General features: G+C 38.0%; 1 protein-coding gene across 1 annotated transcript in view; it reads left to right on the top strand.

The window, feature by feature from the left end:
* Window positions 1-928: 928 nt before the first annotated feature.
* man1a2 (mannosidase, alpha, class 1A, member 2) overlaps window positions 929-17,335 on the top strand; it is a 159,102-nt gene continuing 142,695 nt past the window's right edge. Inside the window, exons 1-2 of the mRNA XM_066706520.1 lie at window positions 929-1,715; window positions 2,502-2,974. Of these exons, the coding sequence (XP_066562617.1) occupies window positions 2,664-2,974 (311 nt within the window). The 5' untranslated portion in view covers window positions 929-1,715; window positions 2,502-2,663. The remainder of the gene's footprint in view (window positions 1,716-2,501; window positions 2,975-17,335) is intronic.

Raw genomic sequence — 17,335 nt, 5'->3', positions numbered from 1 at the left:
TTACAACCCTTCATATAAATTATATGATGTATTTTTCTCAGTGTCTGCTCTTTGATCTTAATTACATTGTGCATATAAAGGATGACAGGTTGACAGACCTCACTATTAATAATGAGAAGTAAAGAAATATGGACTAAAATATGACAAAAATAAATGCTGCATTTGCAACCTATCAGCTGTGGGAATGCAGGACTGTTGAATCAGAGGTTGCTGTTCAACATACACAAACTAAGAATATTAGATACATTACTGATCATAATAAATAATTATATATAAACATTTAAGAAACAGACACTGCAAATTAAGATTTAGGGGCTTTCGTTTTATAACCTTGTTATATGTGCGAGCAGCTTTAAGATACATACCTTTTTGTTTACCTTGGTAAGAAAACATTGTTCAAACTAAGCACAGTGTTAAATGTTGCATACAGTCCTTTTAATAAGTCTGCCGTCTGTGCACCAAGAATTGAATTACTAAACATCCTTTCTGTACAATTATTCCGTTTATAACTTCAACGCAATGTTAAAAGGAGGAATCCATCTATATTAATATACAGTCAATGATATGTAAACTGAAATCTAATTAACTGTTAAGATATGCAGCTGTTCACATTTTCGGTAAGGAAATAAATGCCAATATAGAATGTTACAACACAACAGTTGCAACTAATGTTACATTTTGTACTTCAACTTGCATATACTGTATTTTTTGTATGTATCCATTTTTGCATCCCAGATGTACATTTATAATCATTTACAGGCGTATTTCATGTTTTTCTAGCGGGGCGTGTGTCGATTTGCAAAGCAGCACGCCATTAGCGGTATATTTGCGGACCGTCCCTAAGAGGAACCACGTCTCTTCTTTGCCAAAAGCAGCGCCCCGCTCTCTCCGCGCCTCTGACTTGAGAGATACTCCCTAACTTCCCCCGCCCGGTTGTCGATGGGATGCTGGAGGACTGAGAGGAGGAGCAGCTGCAGTAACAACATCTCTGATGGAGGGATGCCGTTTTAATGAAATCAGGAGGAAAAAAAGATCGCCGTGCCTGCCTAGTAGTAATCTAGACTTGGAAATACATGACATGCAGCCGGTTGCACCGGTTCCAGGCATGAACCTCCCCGGAACAAGCATCGGCAGCTCTGACCCAGCACCCCGGAGTCGGGCGATGTGCGGGCTGTGATCGGAAAAGAAAGCGCTCCGTCAGCCCCGGCGCCTCAGCGATGACTGGGGGGAGAAAAGCGCAGCAACTGTAACAAAAAAAGAAATGCAAGGACTGTTTTAACAGAGATCGGTCTGGCGCCGCAGCTGTGTTCAAATCTCCAGTTTGCCGTCAGTGCATTGAACGCAGCGGGGTCTCCTATCGCTGCTGCTGAGATCAGGCCTGGATGAGAAGCAGGAGTTGTTGAGAGATTCACCGCAAGGCATGATTTATTTCATCATAATGTAACGGGACATTTTCCCCGGCTCCCGATGATCGTCCACTGTCCTGTGCGAGACATGCCCAAGCCAGTGTTGCATTTCCTGCAAACCGTCCAAGATGTGACCGTCTTCTGATGTTTTAGGATGGTTTTTTGTTTGTTTTGTTAAGACTACTTTGGGGGCGATAGCGCTTGATTTTTAAACAGTACTGATGTGGTATGATTATTGATCTGTTGGGTTTTAACTCTTGCTCCGGACGACCACTGAGCATGGATGGGAAGGACAATATGATTTGCACGGTATGTACAGCTATTTCCTTTGTATAACGTATGTTTAAGGCCACATTACTGCAGTTGTATGCACAGCGATCATCACAGCATGCTGCATCACATTAACCAATGAATCAGTATATGTGTTTTTCCTTTAACGATGACCTGTGCAGTTGAATTGACACAACCTCACGTCATGCATGTTCAGTACTGGGGGTTGTAAAAACATTGGCTATTCCGCTTTATCACACAGGGCTGCCGCTGTGATTGATGCCCAGCCATGGAGAAGCAGGGATCGCACAGCCAACTATTATTAATCTGAGCTGAAATCGTGACTGGCCAATTTAATATTTTAGCATCATGCATAAGTTGACACACAGTCAGATCCGTGCCTGCTGAGGGGTTACCGGACAGTTCATATTTCCTTAGGTTTTTAAGATCTGTATGATCTGTCACTAAAGCAATTTGTACTGTATTTGATTTGCCCTGGTTGTTGTTGCCCCTCAGGGGGTGAAGTATTGTGGCACAGGCCACCACGACATCGATATTGTAAAACTGCGCACAGCTTTTTTTATGGGGATATATGTGATGTGATAAATATTCATCATTTGAATACGGCAGATAAAAAGCATTGCATTCCCCCTACCGTGCAGTCGTGTTGATCTTTCTTTGCATAGTGTTTGTTATTTAAATCTAACGTGCCATTTAAGTACAGGCACACACTTTGACTCATGCTTACAGATATTGAAACGGTAAGGAGAGTGTCTTAGGCAAGGCTTTCATCATTGCAATGAACTGTTTATTTTCCCTTCTCAGAATATACCCTCGTCAATCAGCTGAAGAGGAAACGTGTCGTCGCTTAAGATAAATAAATGCAACTTGTTTGAACATCTGCCTGCCGAAATGAGATAGCCTAATACATACGGTATAAAGGAAACCCTATAAACTGTAGTTATAGCACCAATAATAAAAACCAACATGACCACCCCAGCTTTGTTGCCCCTCTCTGGAAGAAGGATACCCACCTTATCTCCCGGCACTGCATCATTCCCTCACCACAGGGCCACCTTGCGCCTCTCTGAGAAGTTCATCCTGCTCCTCATCCTCAGTGCCTTCATCACTCTGTGCTTTGGAGCTTTCTTCTTCCTCCCAGACTCTTCCAAGCACAAGCGCTTCGACCTGGGGTTGGAAGACGTCCTAATACCCCACATTGACTCCAGCAAGGAGGGGAAGCATCCTGGAGGGCAGATCATCCACGGTCAAGGAGGGCATGATGAGCATCGCCACAGGTAAGTCTTTACAGTCCTCGGTGGGGTGAGTTTGGGCTGTGCTCAACTTATGATATAGTCATATATTTTATTCTGCCTATAAATGAAGAATGCATCTATTCTAGGTAGAATAGCCGGACTGTGTACAACCTATTTCTGCCCATTCTTTTAAGCTGTTTACTGGAGAGTTTTCTTTTTTGTATGACTGTTGTTGGATGTTTTGGCTTCATCACACACTATTGGATGCACTGCAGTAACTAGTATGTGTGAATCACAAGCCATGTTTTATTGCAAGGTCAGGAATCTGCAAAAACAAAGGTTTCTCATACATACTATGTGGAAAAATAAGTCATTTGGGATTTTGAAATCATTGTCCATGATTATTGAATAACTTGTGCAAGGAAACAAATAACCATTTTGTGATGATATGACAAACACTGACACTCTGAAGTCTTCTGTAAAACATGCAACTGCTCATAAAAGCATGTGCTGTAACATTATTCCAGTTACCCATGGTTACCCATATCTCAGTATAGATTTGAAAGCAATATAAATTTAAATATAATTGTTTTGAATAAAATATTGGCTTGATAATAGTGTTTTTAAGAAGCATTTTGTGCATTTATCTCGATTTTGGTAGAAGTACCTCGAGGATTGGCTCAATGCAGGGTTTTATGCCAGTGGTAAAAGAAGAAGCAACGTGTGTTTTGGCTGTTTTCCAAAAGGAAATGGCAAACCCTTGTGGTACCTGATTCTTTGATCTGTGTGACTGTGACATTGACCCTGGGACCTCATGGTCTAAAAACAGGTGCCTTGACGATTAGCCAAGAAAGAAGGCCTTCCCAACACCAACAGCACAAACTCTGCCAAGTTACTGGAGGGAGTTGGTCTTTGTGAATATAGTGTGAGAGACACTGCCCTTCATCTAGCACAATCAGCCAAGCCACATCTGGGACTGAGGCACCAGAAGCAGTATGTGGATATTTCATCATCAGCAAAAACATGTTTATTTTTTTTATAGTAATTTTTTATCACAATCGTATGCTGATATTTTAAACTTCTCATATTTCAGACATTCGTTTTATTCAATTTTAAATACGAACTCCAGAAGAGAAGGGTTCAAGTAATCTAGTTTTATTGTATTATGATAGTGTATGTATGTATTGTATTTTTTGCATTGAAGAAGTGTGCTTTAGATTATGAGCCAAAAATATATATTTTTTAACAGCTTTGTGTTGTGTAATGGTTGTCATAAAAGAAACTAGAAGGTTGAGAGTAGGACATGGATACCCTCTATGCACTTGACACAAAATAGCTTTTCTAGGCCTTCAGCTGTGCCCCTGAAAAGGAGATGTTCATTTTAGTTTTGCTCCATAGGCACAACGTTTAAGTGCACTGTCCCAGTATCTGCTTCCACCAGCCTGGTAAGTTGGTGTAATTGTTAACATCCTCAAGGTATTGACAGTAATTCAAGTTGCAGTGAGGGGCTGAGATCTGAGAAGGGTGTTAAAATGATTGTGCTACACTTTTTTTGTTTTTTGTTTTTGGAAATTGCTTTTTCTAGCTTCCACACTGCAGGGGACTCTTACTTTTATATCAGTGTTTTTTCAATCAGTTGTGCAAATTTTCCTGCTTGTGAAACGGGACACACACACACACACACACACACACACACACACACACACACACACACACACACACACACACACACAGATTTCCTCAGATGGTGTGAATGAACATTAGATGATAATTTATATTCATGACTGATATTATTATTTGTATTGGTAGTTCATAACATATTTTGTAAACCACAGAACTGGCTGACATTTAGGTATACCATTTTCTTTTATACTTCAGTTTTCAACTTGTGTTAAACAAAGGGCTGCTGATCCCTCAAAGTTTCTTGTCAAGTGGCTTTGTTGGTCAGTACTGTGGAGATCTCTCTCATCTATAACAATTGCTGTATAGAAAAGAAACATTTTCTCTTTTGTCAATAGGACACTTCTGCAGCTGCAGAAGGAGAAATTGTCACTCACTTGAAGTATCAGATTAGTACAAATTACATTTATTTTATTATTATAATTACATTTAACCCTAATGGTGCTCTTATATTATTTTAAAGAAACATCTCTTTAGACTTTTGGTCTTTATGTAGTACAAATGTTGCCCTGTAATATAGTCTAAAGAGACCCATCCTCTTCAAAATTATATTTAGTTCCATGGATTGCCTTTTTCAGATTGTACATGCTTTCGAAAGGCACATTTAACTACTGTATGCACTATACTATAGGCTATAATTTTAGAGCTAAAATGAAACCACACACAAAATATGTTTTGCTATGATCATACCACTTTATAAAATGTATAATTATCTTTAAATGTAAGATCATTATCTTTGTACTGTACATTGAATGTCGCTATGACATTAACATACCTTCTCTTGGGCATATGCCATACCCTTTGCTTTTACCTCTTACTTTCTTATTGTTTGGTTTTATATTAGTCTTTTGAACAAATTGAAATGAGAACTTTTGTTGTTGCGCTGTATGCTGCATTACTACTTGAAGTAAACAAGAAATAAACAACGAATCTTGGGACTGAAGTATATGGTCAATGACCTCAACTATATTTAGAATATCCAATCAGAGAGTTGTATACAGATTTTTTTTTTTTTTTTAAATAGAGGTTTGGTTAATGGAATACAGTAAAAGGCCATGTGGCTTGGGTTCACAGTGATGTTTAAGAAAGCAGGACGCTAATTTAACTCTGAAGAGGCAGTCTCTTGCCTCTTTCGGAGTCATTCAAGTGGGAATTGGTTAATCAGCTGCAAGTCAACTCCGTTTCCATTCAAGGCCTCCGATTTCTGAGTGCAAAGCCACTGTGCCCCCCCCTGTATAAAGCTCAGGCCTTTAGGGCGACTTGCATGAGGAGAAACCTGTGCATCGATTGTGCTCCCTGCCAGTCATTACAATGACCTTGCGTGTGTGAGGTTCACATTCCCCTAATGATAACTCATCAATTACACCAATCTTCAATTTAGATGTAAAGGACAAGCTAAACAGAATGCTGCTTATTTACCATCACAGTTCAATAGCGTTTAATGTAAGCCCTTCAGGATGAGAACCCCAACTAATGCGTCTCTGACACTGGCACACCGGGCCTCCCAGGGGAATGGACCTCTCTCAGGCCAGCTTCTGCTGTGCAAGTCTGCCTGTCACTGCTGATTCGCAGGTTATCTGCATTTTAACTTGCGTGCCTGTTCACTTTCATTTGCACAATCTTTCTCCTGCTAAGTTTCTTCCCCCTTTCCAGCTCACCTTGGGACTACGGAAGCTCAAGGAGCCTTCATCCGGCATAGTCCGTCAGAGTGAATATAAATACATGTGACTGGAGTAAAAATGAAAGGTCAAACCTTTTCCGCAGAGACGTCCAATATTATTTCCGTATGCCATTAAGGTCCACCTGAGCTCCAGTCTGATTGATACAGCTGTACGCTCTGACATTATTTTTAAGGAAAAAAGATACTCTTGGAAAGTTTTCAGTGGTCATTTTGAGTCACTTTAGGTGATTAATTTTTATTTAGGCCCCCTACTTATTTAAAAAGCACAGTTGTTTGTACACTGAGTATCTCATTTTGTTTTCTTTCTCTATATGATTTTGTCCTGTTAGGCAGCCCTACCCGATACATGCTGCACATTCTTCTAGCCTTCAATTAATTAAAAAAGAAATTAATACAAATGAAAAAAAAAACTTCAAACAAAATCATTTCTCACTCTAATTCCTGATGCTTCATGCGACAAATTAAATTTATAATTTGCTCCGAACAGTAAAACTGTTTGCATAACAACACATTCATTTTGAGTTAAGATGGGTTTACTGTGGTGTATACAGCTTTATTAGCCTGTGAGGCTTCAGTCTAAATGTGCAGATACACAGGCTGTGCCATTGGACGTTGCTGGAATGACAAAAAAGCCAGGGCTGTTACTTTGCTATGTAGTCATAACTGTGCCTTGAAGGTGGAATTTATGGGTGTTTGGTTAGTAATAATGGAATTGCTGCTGGAGGTGAGTCGTTTGTGGGTACATTGTTAATGACTGCCATTAGTGTGAATTAGGCATTTTGTTTATGTAATGTTGGCTTTGAAGAGATTATTCACACATTATACATATTAATAAACAGGTATGAATTATGCAATTCCTTTATGAATGTAAATTGATTAGATTATTTTTCTCATGGTGTGTTCTTTATTCTTTTTTATTCTTTGCTTTCCTAATGCGTTCTCCCTGAAGCACGCAGCGGTTATTCTGACAGTCTGAAAAGCTGGTGGGGCATGTGCCTTTATGGATTATATTTTAAATACTAAAGTGATAATGTCTGGGTTGTAGATAAGATACAAAATATGCTGTGCAACATTGTTAATGCACATAGTGATGTATTCAGTGGAAAATCACAGCTGTTACTAATTGTGAGTTAAGCAAGAAGCAGGACATTGTTTTCTTTCTTGCTCTTGTGCCAAAACATTAGCTATTTATATATTTATTTATTTCCCCACATGTCCAAATATGTGAGAGGTCTGTTCCTCTATACGATGATAGGAGGTATCCATCAAGTGTTGAAAAAAGGAAATCACATTATTAAGGATCCTAGAAATGCTTTTATTTTCCTGTTTGTTGTCTGTTTGTTCTTTCCTTGTCCTGTAAAGTGTTATTTACACAATCGTCATGTCCACATGTCATGGAGAAAGTTATTAAAAGAATCCTCTACAGTATATGGGGCGACCTCCAAATGGTGCCGTCAGAGCAAACGTCATATTGACAAAGTTAACTTAACAAAGATAGTTTTGAGAGGCGGAGTGTGTGGGGAATGTGCTCAAAGCCACTCCAAAGGGGGTGGCAGACGGTGGGGTTGAGCTAACCTACCAAACATGGTCTGTTTCTGCTTTATTATTTTCAGAGAAAGACAGTGGAAGAAGAATTGGGAACATGCCTCAGCTGCACTAATGGGAAAGAACAGTGAGCACAGTTGATGATATACAATGCTGTAAGGCTCCTGTGTCATTAATGCAACCTGAGTAGTTCACCAATGTCATCTGAAACCCAGCATTGTAGTCCAGTACAAACCTATGAATGCACCTGACCTGCCAAATAAAAAGCCAAAAAGGACACAACTGAAATGGTTCATTAAGTTCCGTGATCCAATCCATGCCAGGTCTGCGTCAATATCCCATACTTGTCACATATGCCACCTTTCTGCTTATTTTAAAACTTGCTTTACTAAATGTCTTTACTGTTAGATTTCTCTGGGATATTTTTGTGAAGATGATGTCATTCCTCATACAGAGCTTGCTGATTTTGTGGCAGAACATGCATTTTATTTCTGTCTGAATTTCTTGTGGTTTTCCTGCCCAGTGTGTTTCCATTTTTATGTAACTACCCTACATGGTGGTAATTTTCCAAAAGCAGTTATTGTAGCCAACTGGTTGTATAGTAATGACCACTTCATTAGAAGGAGATTTACAGAGAGGTAGGTAAATGCTTTGAAAATAAAATGTTGGATTTACTGGACAGACAGTATGTAGAAAATGTTTGCTAATTGCAGGGCACTACTCATGTTGTTTGTCAATACATGCATACTAAATATTTTACATTTCAATTGAAGGCTGAATAAAATAAATAATAAAAATACGTATAATAAAATGAATTATATTTAATTTGGTAAATTCCTCATTATTTTGAATGGAATTTCTCTCATATTTTGACACTTGAGTGGACACAATAGCATTCGTTTATTTGCATTTGATATTCTTAGTCTGGGATTTTAAATTCTGAAAACCACTGTTAGTTTTAATGAGAGAACTAAAATTACCTTGTGTAATGCTAAAGGCTACAAAGGCTAACACTCGAAAGCTGGCATTTATTTCAGACCTTAAGTGGTGGTCTAAAATCGTTCTCAGCTGTCATATATAACGAAGTGTACGTACGTGTTTGCACCCCTACTACCTTGCCAAAATTACATCTCAAAACATTAAGCTCCAACTGGCGTGACTCACTCTGCATAATGACATAGCGTGCCAGGTCGACCAGGTGAGAACCTGAGACGATTTCTGCCACAAGTTGCTTAGAAAAGATGAGCCTGTCAGGACCTTCTGTGAAGCTAATTTAGAAGCATTAAAGTACGGGGCTGTCAGCGATTCGATTTTGATGGCAATATCATTGTTTTAATTTTTCAAAATTGTTTGTGGAGTGTATCGTGCTTTGTCTGAGCAATCTGTGATCCTGCCCGTCTTCTGGAGGTCTTTTGGCAACCTTGTAATCAGGAGTGCAGTTATCATTTCTGACAGCTCGTTGCTGTTATGAAGGGTTTCAGCAGCTGTTATTTCTTTGGGGGAGCCCTTCATGTGGGAGACTTATTTATTTCCCGTCAGGCAGATGAGAAAATGGATTGGCTGCACATGCTCATTTTCAGCATATCACATTTAGCGGTTTCTCTTTATCTTTCTTTTGGAATGTAAAGATCTATGTTGCATTCAGTAAATGGGCCAGGCCTTTTCAATGTGCGCTGTATACAGTTTTCTTGTATTTCTTCTCCCATTGTTTTATTTTAAAACAATTTGACATTGAGTTAAGCATAGTGGTTCACAACTGAGACTAAATAATGCTTTGTTTTCACAACCAATCTTGTTTTTTAAGAGGTAGATGTAGCATTTGGGCATCAGTTGGGAGAAACAATCTAAGGGGATTTAAGAGATTAGCTTCCTGCCCATTAAATACACAATGAAGTTATGTTTTACCTGCTTAAATTACACCATGTGAAGTAATCCAATAAAATACTTAAGTTGTACAGCCGGTATCATGAAAAAATTCTCTGATGGGCTATGCGTTGTATTGCCTATTGAATACAATCAATATTGTAACGCCCTTGGTAAGAAACAGCACCATCTGTGCGGTACAGGAGAATAACTCAAGTTCTCCAGATAATCCACTGTTGAAAAAATTAGGCCTCTTCAGTATTTCTTTCATACTGTTAAAGGAGCAGAACAGATTTGGTTAAACTGCTTATACTTCTAGTTTTTCACCATTTCCACATGCATCAGCTGTGTTTAGCTGCTCCACCTCTGTAAACCCTTCCCTCACTGAGGTACGTGTCCCTGCTGTGCACTCTGCTAATCCATTCTTCAGTCTTGCTTAGCTTTGCTGTCATTTACCTTTTAATAAAGGAATTGCAACCCATTCACGTATAGGAATGACGGAACGACAGTCTTTCCCTATATAGTTTCACAGCAATGCTTTTGGTTTGACTTAGAGCTTTGTTTTCTTTTTCAAGGAAATTGACATATCTTCATATGTGCAGATAGTGACATATGTTGAGTTAGAAGTCAATAATGACACCCCTGGGATATTTGACTGAAACTTCTCTTAAAAACATGTAGGGAAACCTGTTACTGTTAAAAGTGCTTACATTGAACTTAATGGTAAATGAGCTGGACAATGACTTGTCAGTAGTGTAATGATGCTGGCAAAATAGTAGTTCAGCTGGTGTCTTTTAAACTCCTCATCTTGTTGAATTTAATAATTGATAGTCATACTAAATCTTTTCACTCCCACTTACAGCAGTAACATTTTATTAAGTGTTTAAATCTTGATGTATTTTCAAATTTCATTTTTTTTTTCCACGAGCAATAGTGTAGTTTGAACACTTCTAGCTGAGATACTGTATGTCAAGTTCAGCAGTATACATGACATGTGCATTATGTGTGTAGTTGTTATACACACAACAACAACATCGTCTTTAATTGGAATTTGTCCAGCGTATACCGGGATGGTTAATTCAAATTGTGCAGTTTGACTGTCTCCAAGTTTATGCTACTTAAATTAGTAATATGTTCACAACCCCCATAAACTAATGTAAGTTTTTACAAAGACCACTTTAACACATGTTCCTGATTAATTAAACAGCACTTTACTTTGTTCTGTACTCCAGGCTATAGGGAATCAAACATTTACACCCTTTGAATGTGAAGAGAATGCAAGCCCATTGAAACAATTCTGTGTATAACCCAGTTTACTTGTTATTTCTCAGTTCTGCACAAAGATCTTGTTTTTAATTTTACTTGAATCCCTTTGTCCATCTCATCTGTCAGACTTGACTCACTTCAGTCTCTATTGAACCTGAAGTGCCCATGTAAATATATTTTAATACAGTCTTTTCTAATACAATGTTGATTATATAACAGTAGTTTAAGAAACAGGTGTAATTTTTGTAGGACCAATATGTTACACTCCTTTTCCTGTATAAAACTTTTAAAAGAATATAGGAACTCTGCTTGGTTATTTGCAGTTCACAGGTGTTTGGTATCCTGGTTGGCATTAGGATTATGCAGTCAGACATCACTTTCCTAAACTCATCGCCAGGGAAGAAATCAAGTGGGATGTGACCTGAGCCTGTTTTTTTTTTTATTTCAGCTCTGAATATTAAAGCAGTTAATGCACTATGCTGGTTTAATATATTAGTCCAGTCCCAACAGGCTTTTTTAACCTAATTTTCTTCTCATACAGGTGAAGATAAAAATTAAGAGCCATATGTTCAATCTAAAGTCAAACCAAGCTACTTTCAGTGCCTCTTTATTCTGATTTGGCGAGGTAATGGCTTAGACTGGCTTACAACTGCTTAACTGCCTGGCCCTGACCCAAGATACTTTCTTGTATTAAAGGTGTTGTGATTATTTTTATTTTTGAATGAATCGTTAAATTCTTGACTAGTCTATCGGCTATGTAAATATAAAAATCAATGTGCTTTTGTATACTGTCGCTATCTAAAAAAATTGTTTTGGTTTTCAGCACAAGGTGGGTTACATCCCTGACCTCCAGTGCTCTGACAGTAACTCAGTGATGTCTGGCGATTGGTATATCTCATATGAAACATTTCCCCAGAGTTTTTAAGGTGCTTTCTCTCAAGTAATGTGCATGTCTTCTGTAAGATCACCCAGTCTTGCCACTGGATTGTGCCCTTTGACTTTTTGAGGGGAATGATTATGAAAAAAAAAAAAAAAAAAGTTATTCAGCAAATGCCTTTATCCAAGGTGAGTTGAATGGTAGATTACAACTGCCTACATGCCTCAACTGATGATATAAAATTATAGGCTACTCATGATTTCATAGCCAACATAAAAAACAAAATTGAAAACTAAAATAATTTGAGTTACATTGCAGGATAGTAAAGGATTCATATAAACCACTCAATATAAAAGCAAGTACCTTTGCTTAACCTAATTATCAGGATTACCAAATTACTGAATGTGATACAGCAATTTTCAGCCATTCAGCAAGGCACTTTTGTATACAGTGGGGTTGAAATTATTCAGCACACATTATTCATACCCAGGGACTCTTCTTTTCCGAGAAATGTGAGATCCAGAGTAATGAGATATCAGATCCCTGTTTGTGTTGTTGCAGGTGGGGCACACCAATATGTTGTCTGAAGGTGATACACAAATCTGTAAAAAGCTGTCATGCTTAAAGACTTGTATATTTTGCTACAGGTGCCATTTGAAGACAATTTGTGCTGATTATCGTTGCTTGTCTGAGTTGTGCAGTAGCAAGGTGTGCACTCTATAAATGTTATGTTAAAAGGAGATTTTCCTTAGAAATGGAAAATACATTGATTGAACTGCATACCATCAGTTCAAAGACATGCACTGATTAAAGAAAGAAGCAAGCAGAGATGACTTGACAGCTTGCTTAAAATGAAGATGGACAAGTGTCACTGAGTTAAGGATGAAAAAGCAAATGTAATTAATTCCGTTGAGGAAAGGATTTCACACTGCTGGAAATGAATGGCAGCAACAATTAAAACGGAGAACATACCTGCTTTCTAACACGTTTGGAACCCATGATTTTACATGTCACACAACCCTGCAAGTTCTCTAACTTGCAATCCACTTTTCATTTAACAGCACTGTCTGGTATCTCTAATTTGAATTTGGCGTCCGTTTCAATTAAAACATATTTCCATAGAATTAAATATTAAATATGGATGCCCAATATCTTAATTGCAACAGGAGACATTGTGCTGTATTTTATGGGATAGAAATAAGATTCCCTTGTGGCAGAGCAATGTGGGCTCTTTCAGCTTTGGAAACTTTTCTCCTCAGGACACACTATTACTCAAAATAAGATCCCAAGCATGATATTCATTGCTGTACTGTGGCACACTATGTTGTGTGGTATATGGTATGTGGTGGTCAGGAGGCTTTGGTTCCCCCCGATGGATCAATCCTGCATCCACAGACACCTGTCAGCCCAGCAGGTGCAACACACCTGCCAACCATAAGGAAAGGAAACACCTGCTCTTCTGTGTTGCTTTGTACCTGAGGGGCCCTGCAGGAGGGCCACAGGAGAGCTGTTCAAAGAGCAGGCAACTGCGAGGTGAGAGAGAGGAGTGGTGACTGTTGTGTACCTGGCTTGACGATGATTGATTTTTGAGGCCTGATTAGGCACTGACACAGAGTATATGAGGAATATCCACGTGGCCACAACCCCTTTTTCTGAACTACAACAGATTATGGATTATGACTAAACCTGGATTACTCACCTGCCCCCATATGCTCTTAGCTAAACCTTTTTACTGGGAAACTGTTTAGTGGCCCAGAAGCAGACAGGGAGGGACTTCCTTCCCACGTGTAGCCGGCGCCGACTCCAAGGCCAGGTTTTGTGTTTGGTTTTACAGTAATTTTTTAAGGCTCCCTTTTATTTTCCTTTCTGCCTCATGTATTCACGGCAACCCCTGGCAGTATCACAGTAACTAGTTTATGTTAGAGAAGTGAAATAAACAGATGCTGTGATACATTTACACTCATCTCTGAACCTGTGAGGGGCACAATTTAAATGAATAAATAAATGTAATTGAAGGATACATGTATATTTTTTTAAATGACAAGCAATCTAAATGTGATTATACATATACAGTACAATTCAATGTACAGTTATCTGTTGGAATTGTCCATGGTGAGTGCCTGTGATCTGGTATATTTAGATTGTGAAATGTTCTGGAAATATTTGTTTACATTTCATAAGGGCATTTCTGCTAAGTTGAATATGAACATGTTAAATCTGGAGAATGCTGGACTCTCACGAATCGCCTCCCATACAGCACAGTCCCAGTCTTCAGAACAAAAGGACCTAACAATTGTGTGGTGGGAGTAACGATTAACTACTGCATTTCCCACTCTTCTGTCTCAAACAGAGGGAATATCGGGTACTGTTCTCGCTTGCTTCTCCTATCTAGTTATTCACCTGTATGAATGTCATGTTATATACATTGTTTTTTAATAGCTGAATGCTTAAATCTACTGACCCCTATACTGTTAAAAACATGCATTGGTATTGTTTTATTTTTATATTCCATATTTAACAAATCAAAAAACATGTTAGCTCTGCCAGTTTTAGAATGACATCTGGTGGAAAACCATCTTCCAGTTTCGTTTAAAGAGGCAAATATTCTGATGTCTTCAAATAGGACTTAATCTTCTAAGAGAGAGGAGTTTCCAGCAGGTGTTCAGTTCTGTTCACACTAGCAAAATATCTCATCTTCTCTTTTCAGATTATTTGTCCTAGTGTAAATGCATATATTCATACTGTATGCAAATCATTTCCCTCTGACTATGATATTTGAGTGAAGCATTTGTTGTTTGCTTTAAAATGACACTTATTAAAAAATATATTAGACCAATAGCATTCAAAAGCCCAATTAGTAATGGGAGTTGCTAATAGGCATCTCACTTTCTACAAAATGGTCTAGATTTGACTATACAAACAATAATTAATGAAGAAAAAAGGATTAATCTTTAATTAAACAAAGTTTACAGTTATTAATTGTTATTATTAAATGTCTGTTTCTTATTATGTGCTATTTAAATGAGGTGTTTCACTAATAAACGCTGTGGTCTGAAGTGAAGATTGTTCAGTGTGGTTTCAGCATTACATGGCCATTGTGTAATTGTGGCATTTGTTTGTTTGTGTTCTCCACCAAGCCAAATCTCCACCAAACCTTTGCATATCTTGCCCTATATTCTAAGAAGATTTTTGCTTTGTGTGACCTTTTTAATGTGTGCTTTATATATCAATCTTTAGGTTTAGTAAAGCAAACAGGATCTAACCTTCATAGTCATGCAGCATACAGTATACTGATAATGGCATAGAATTAATAGGACTTGTTTCTGGGTCTGTGTTCAATAGCAGTTGAAATGTTATCTAATCTGCTTCCTTAGACTAGAGAACTATATTATGATAAATGAGTGAAATCTATGCAGTCTGTTAATGCTGCTACATTTTTTTTTTTTTTTTACTTTCTACAAGACCAGGAGAATAAATGTGCATTAAAACTAAATTAACATTGTGAATGGGATACTGGGAGTAAATATCTTCCCCTGGGGACCTGAAATTATTCACTCTGTTTGGAACATACCTACCTTCAAAGAGATAAATGCTAATGAAGTTGGAAGCCATACAGTGATGTTTGTTGGGCTTTCAGTTCCCATTTGACAAAGACAGACATGATACACATGAATGCAAACACTATTATGAGTATTTTAACCCTTTGTGAGGTGCATTTTTCAAACAAAATTAATCCAATGTGGAACAGGAACAGTCAGTTTCTCTAAAGCAGTGGTCCTGGGGAGACGAGGGGGGGGGATTGAAGAGTTGTCTGAAGTTATCTACTCTGCATTACTTCAGGATCAACTGAATGATCGAAATTGACAGGTTGAGGACCACTGCTCTAGAGTACACATTTTACTATGAAACTATTTTAATTCATGTTTTCAGTTGACCTACTTTACAATATAAAACAGAATACAGAAGTACAGATTTATAGAAAAAAGACTTCAAAACAGTCATATTATTATACTTAATACATCATTATTAAAAATAACTGCCTGGGGGAAATTAAAATTCTGTCTGTGGATACGAGCTCCATAGTGCACAGCCTAGTACTGAGACCTGCTTTGGTTTGAGCTCAGTTCACAGAGATGCATGTAAGAGCTGGACACTTGGGATTGATCAGATTAGAATATGGCTACATCATGATTGTAATAACTCTCAGTTACAAATAAACCTCTCTCTGGAATCTCTGCTTTTCTCACCGCTGAGAATTCACAAGCAGTGGACTTTAGTAATTTACTTACAGTATGTGTTTTGTGTGTCTGCATATTGATATAGCTGCAAGATAACTCCAGCTATCAGACTCAGTCATTACCATTCCCAGTTGACCAGGTTATTAAGAACAACACTACTTTGCAGATTGACTTCATCTAATTGTCTTGGTGGTATTTTTTTTCTCTCTCAATATGAAAACTGTCCCATTGAGTAAAATGTAATGCAAGGCTTATGATTTCCCTGGACTGTAAAAGAACTTGGATTCTCTTTAACCCTAATTGGCTTTAACCAAAGAATCGACCGGAACTCCTTTAAAGAGTAACATCTGTGGCCTTCCCCTTTTACATCAATTCCTGGTGGACTACAAAAAACAAATGAATGTGAACAATGAATGTATTAAACAGTTCACAGCCAGAAAAAAACAGTGACTCATGAATTCACGGCATTTGTACATGCGTACCTCAGCTTGAACTTTTTACATAGAAAAGGAAAACAAAGTTTACCTTGACTGAGCTTTGCTTCCTCTCAATTAAGCAGCTTATTGATTTGATTTGTTCGGTTTATACTTTTATTTAAGAAATCATCTTCTGTAATGCCTCTTCACATGCGCCTGTCAGAAGAGTCTGCTTTCCACTTATGGTGGTCCTTTCAGGCTATATGTCAGACTGGTTATTGATTGACAGTTGCAAAGTGTTCTTCTGGATGATTTTCCAGAGAGCTACACGGACTTTGAAACATTTATCCTATCTAGTCCTTGAACGAATCAGGTATGATATATATATATATATATATATATATCATTTATTTGTTTCTTTATTTATTTTCTCCATGCGAGAAATACAAATAGGATTTATTTTTCTTATTTTTAAAAATGGCTCCATAACCAATTATAGTGATAGCCTAGGCTGCTACTGAAAAAGACTTACGAACCCTTTGATCTGGCTATGAAATAATGAGGAACAATAACCTTTTATAGTTAAAAAATCCTTCTGTTTTGCCTGTCAATGAGTTTTGAAATATAGGTTTTTCAAATATTTGCATTATCAGCAGGAAAATAATTATCAGCTTATGGTAAGGCAGCGTGAGAGAGTTTGCCACTTCAGTTGGGCTTCCGCATCAAACCAATCCATCCACTCGCCCTGCTTATAATTCAATTGGTCAGGAATGTCTAACTTTCGCATAGGTCACCCATAAACTTATGGTAATATCTCATGCCACAGCACTACTTGGC

The sequence above is a fragment of the Amia ocellicauda genome, chromosome 6 (assembly GCF_036373705.1).
Source record: "Amia ocellicauda isolate fAmiCal2 chromosome 6, fAmiCal2.hap1, whole genome shotgun sequence".
Lineage (NCBI taxonomy): Eukaryota > Metazoa > Chordata > Actinopteri > Amiiformes > Amiidae > Amia > Amia ocellicauda.
Note: the sequence above shows the minus strand (reverse complement) of the source record. Positions and strands in the feature narration are given on the sequence as shown.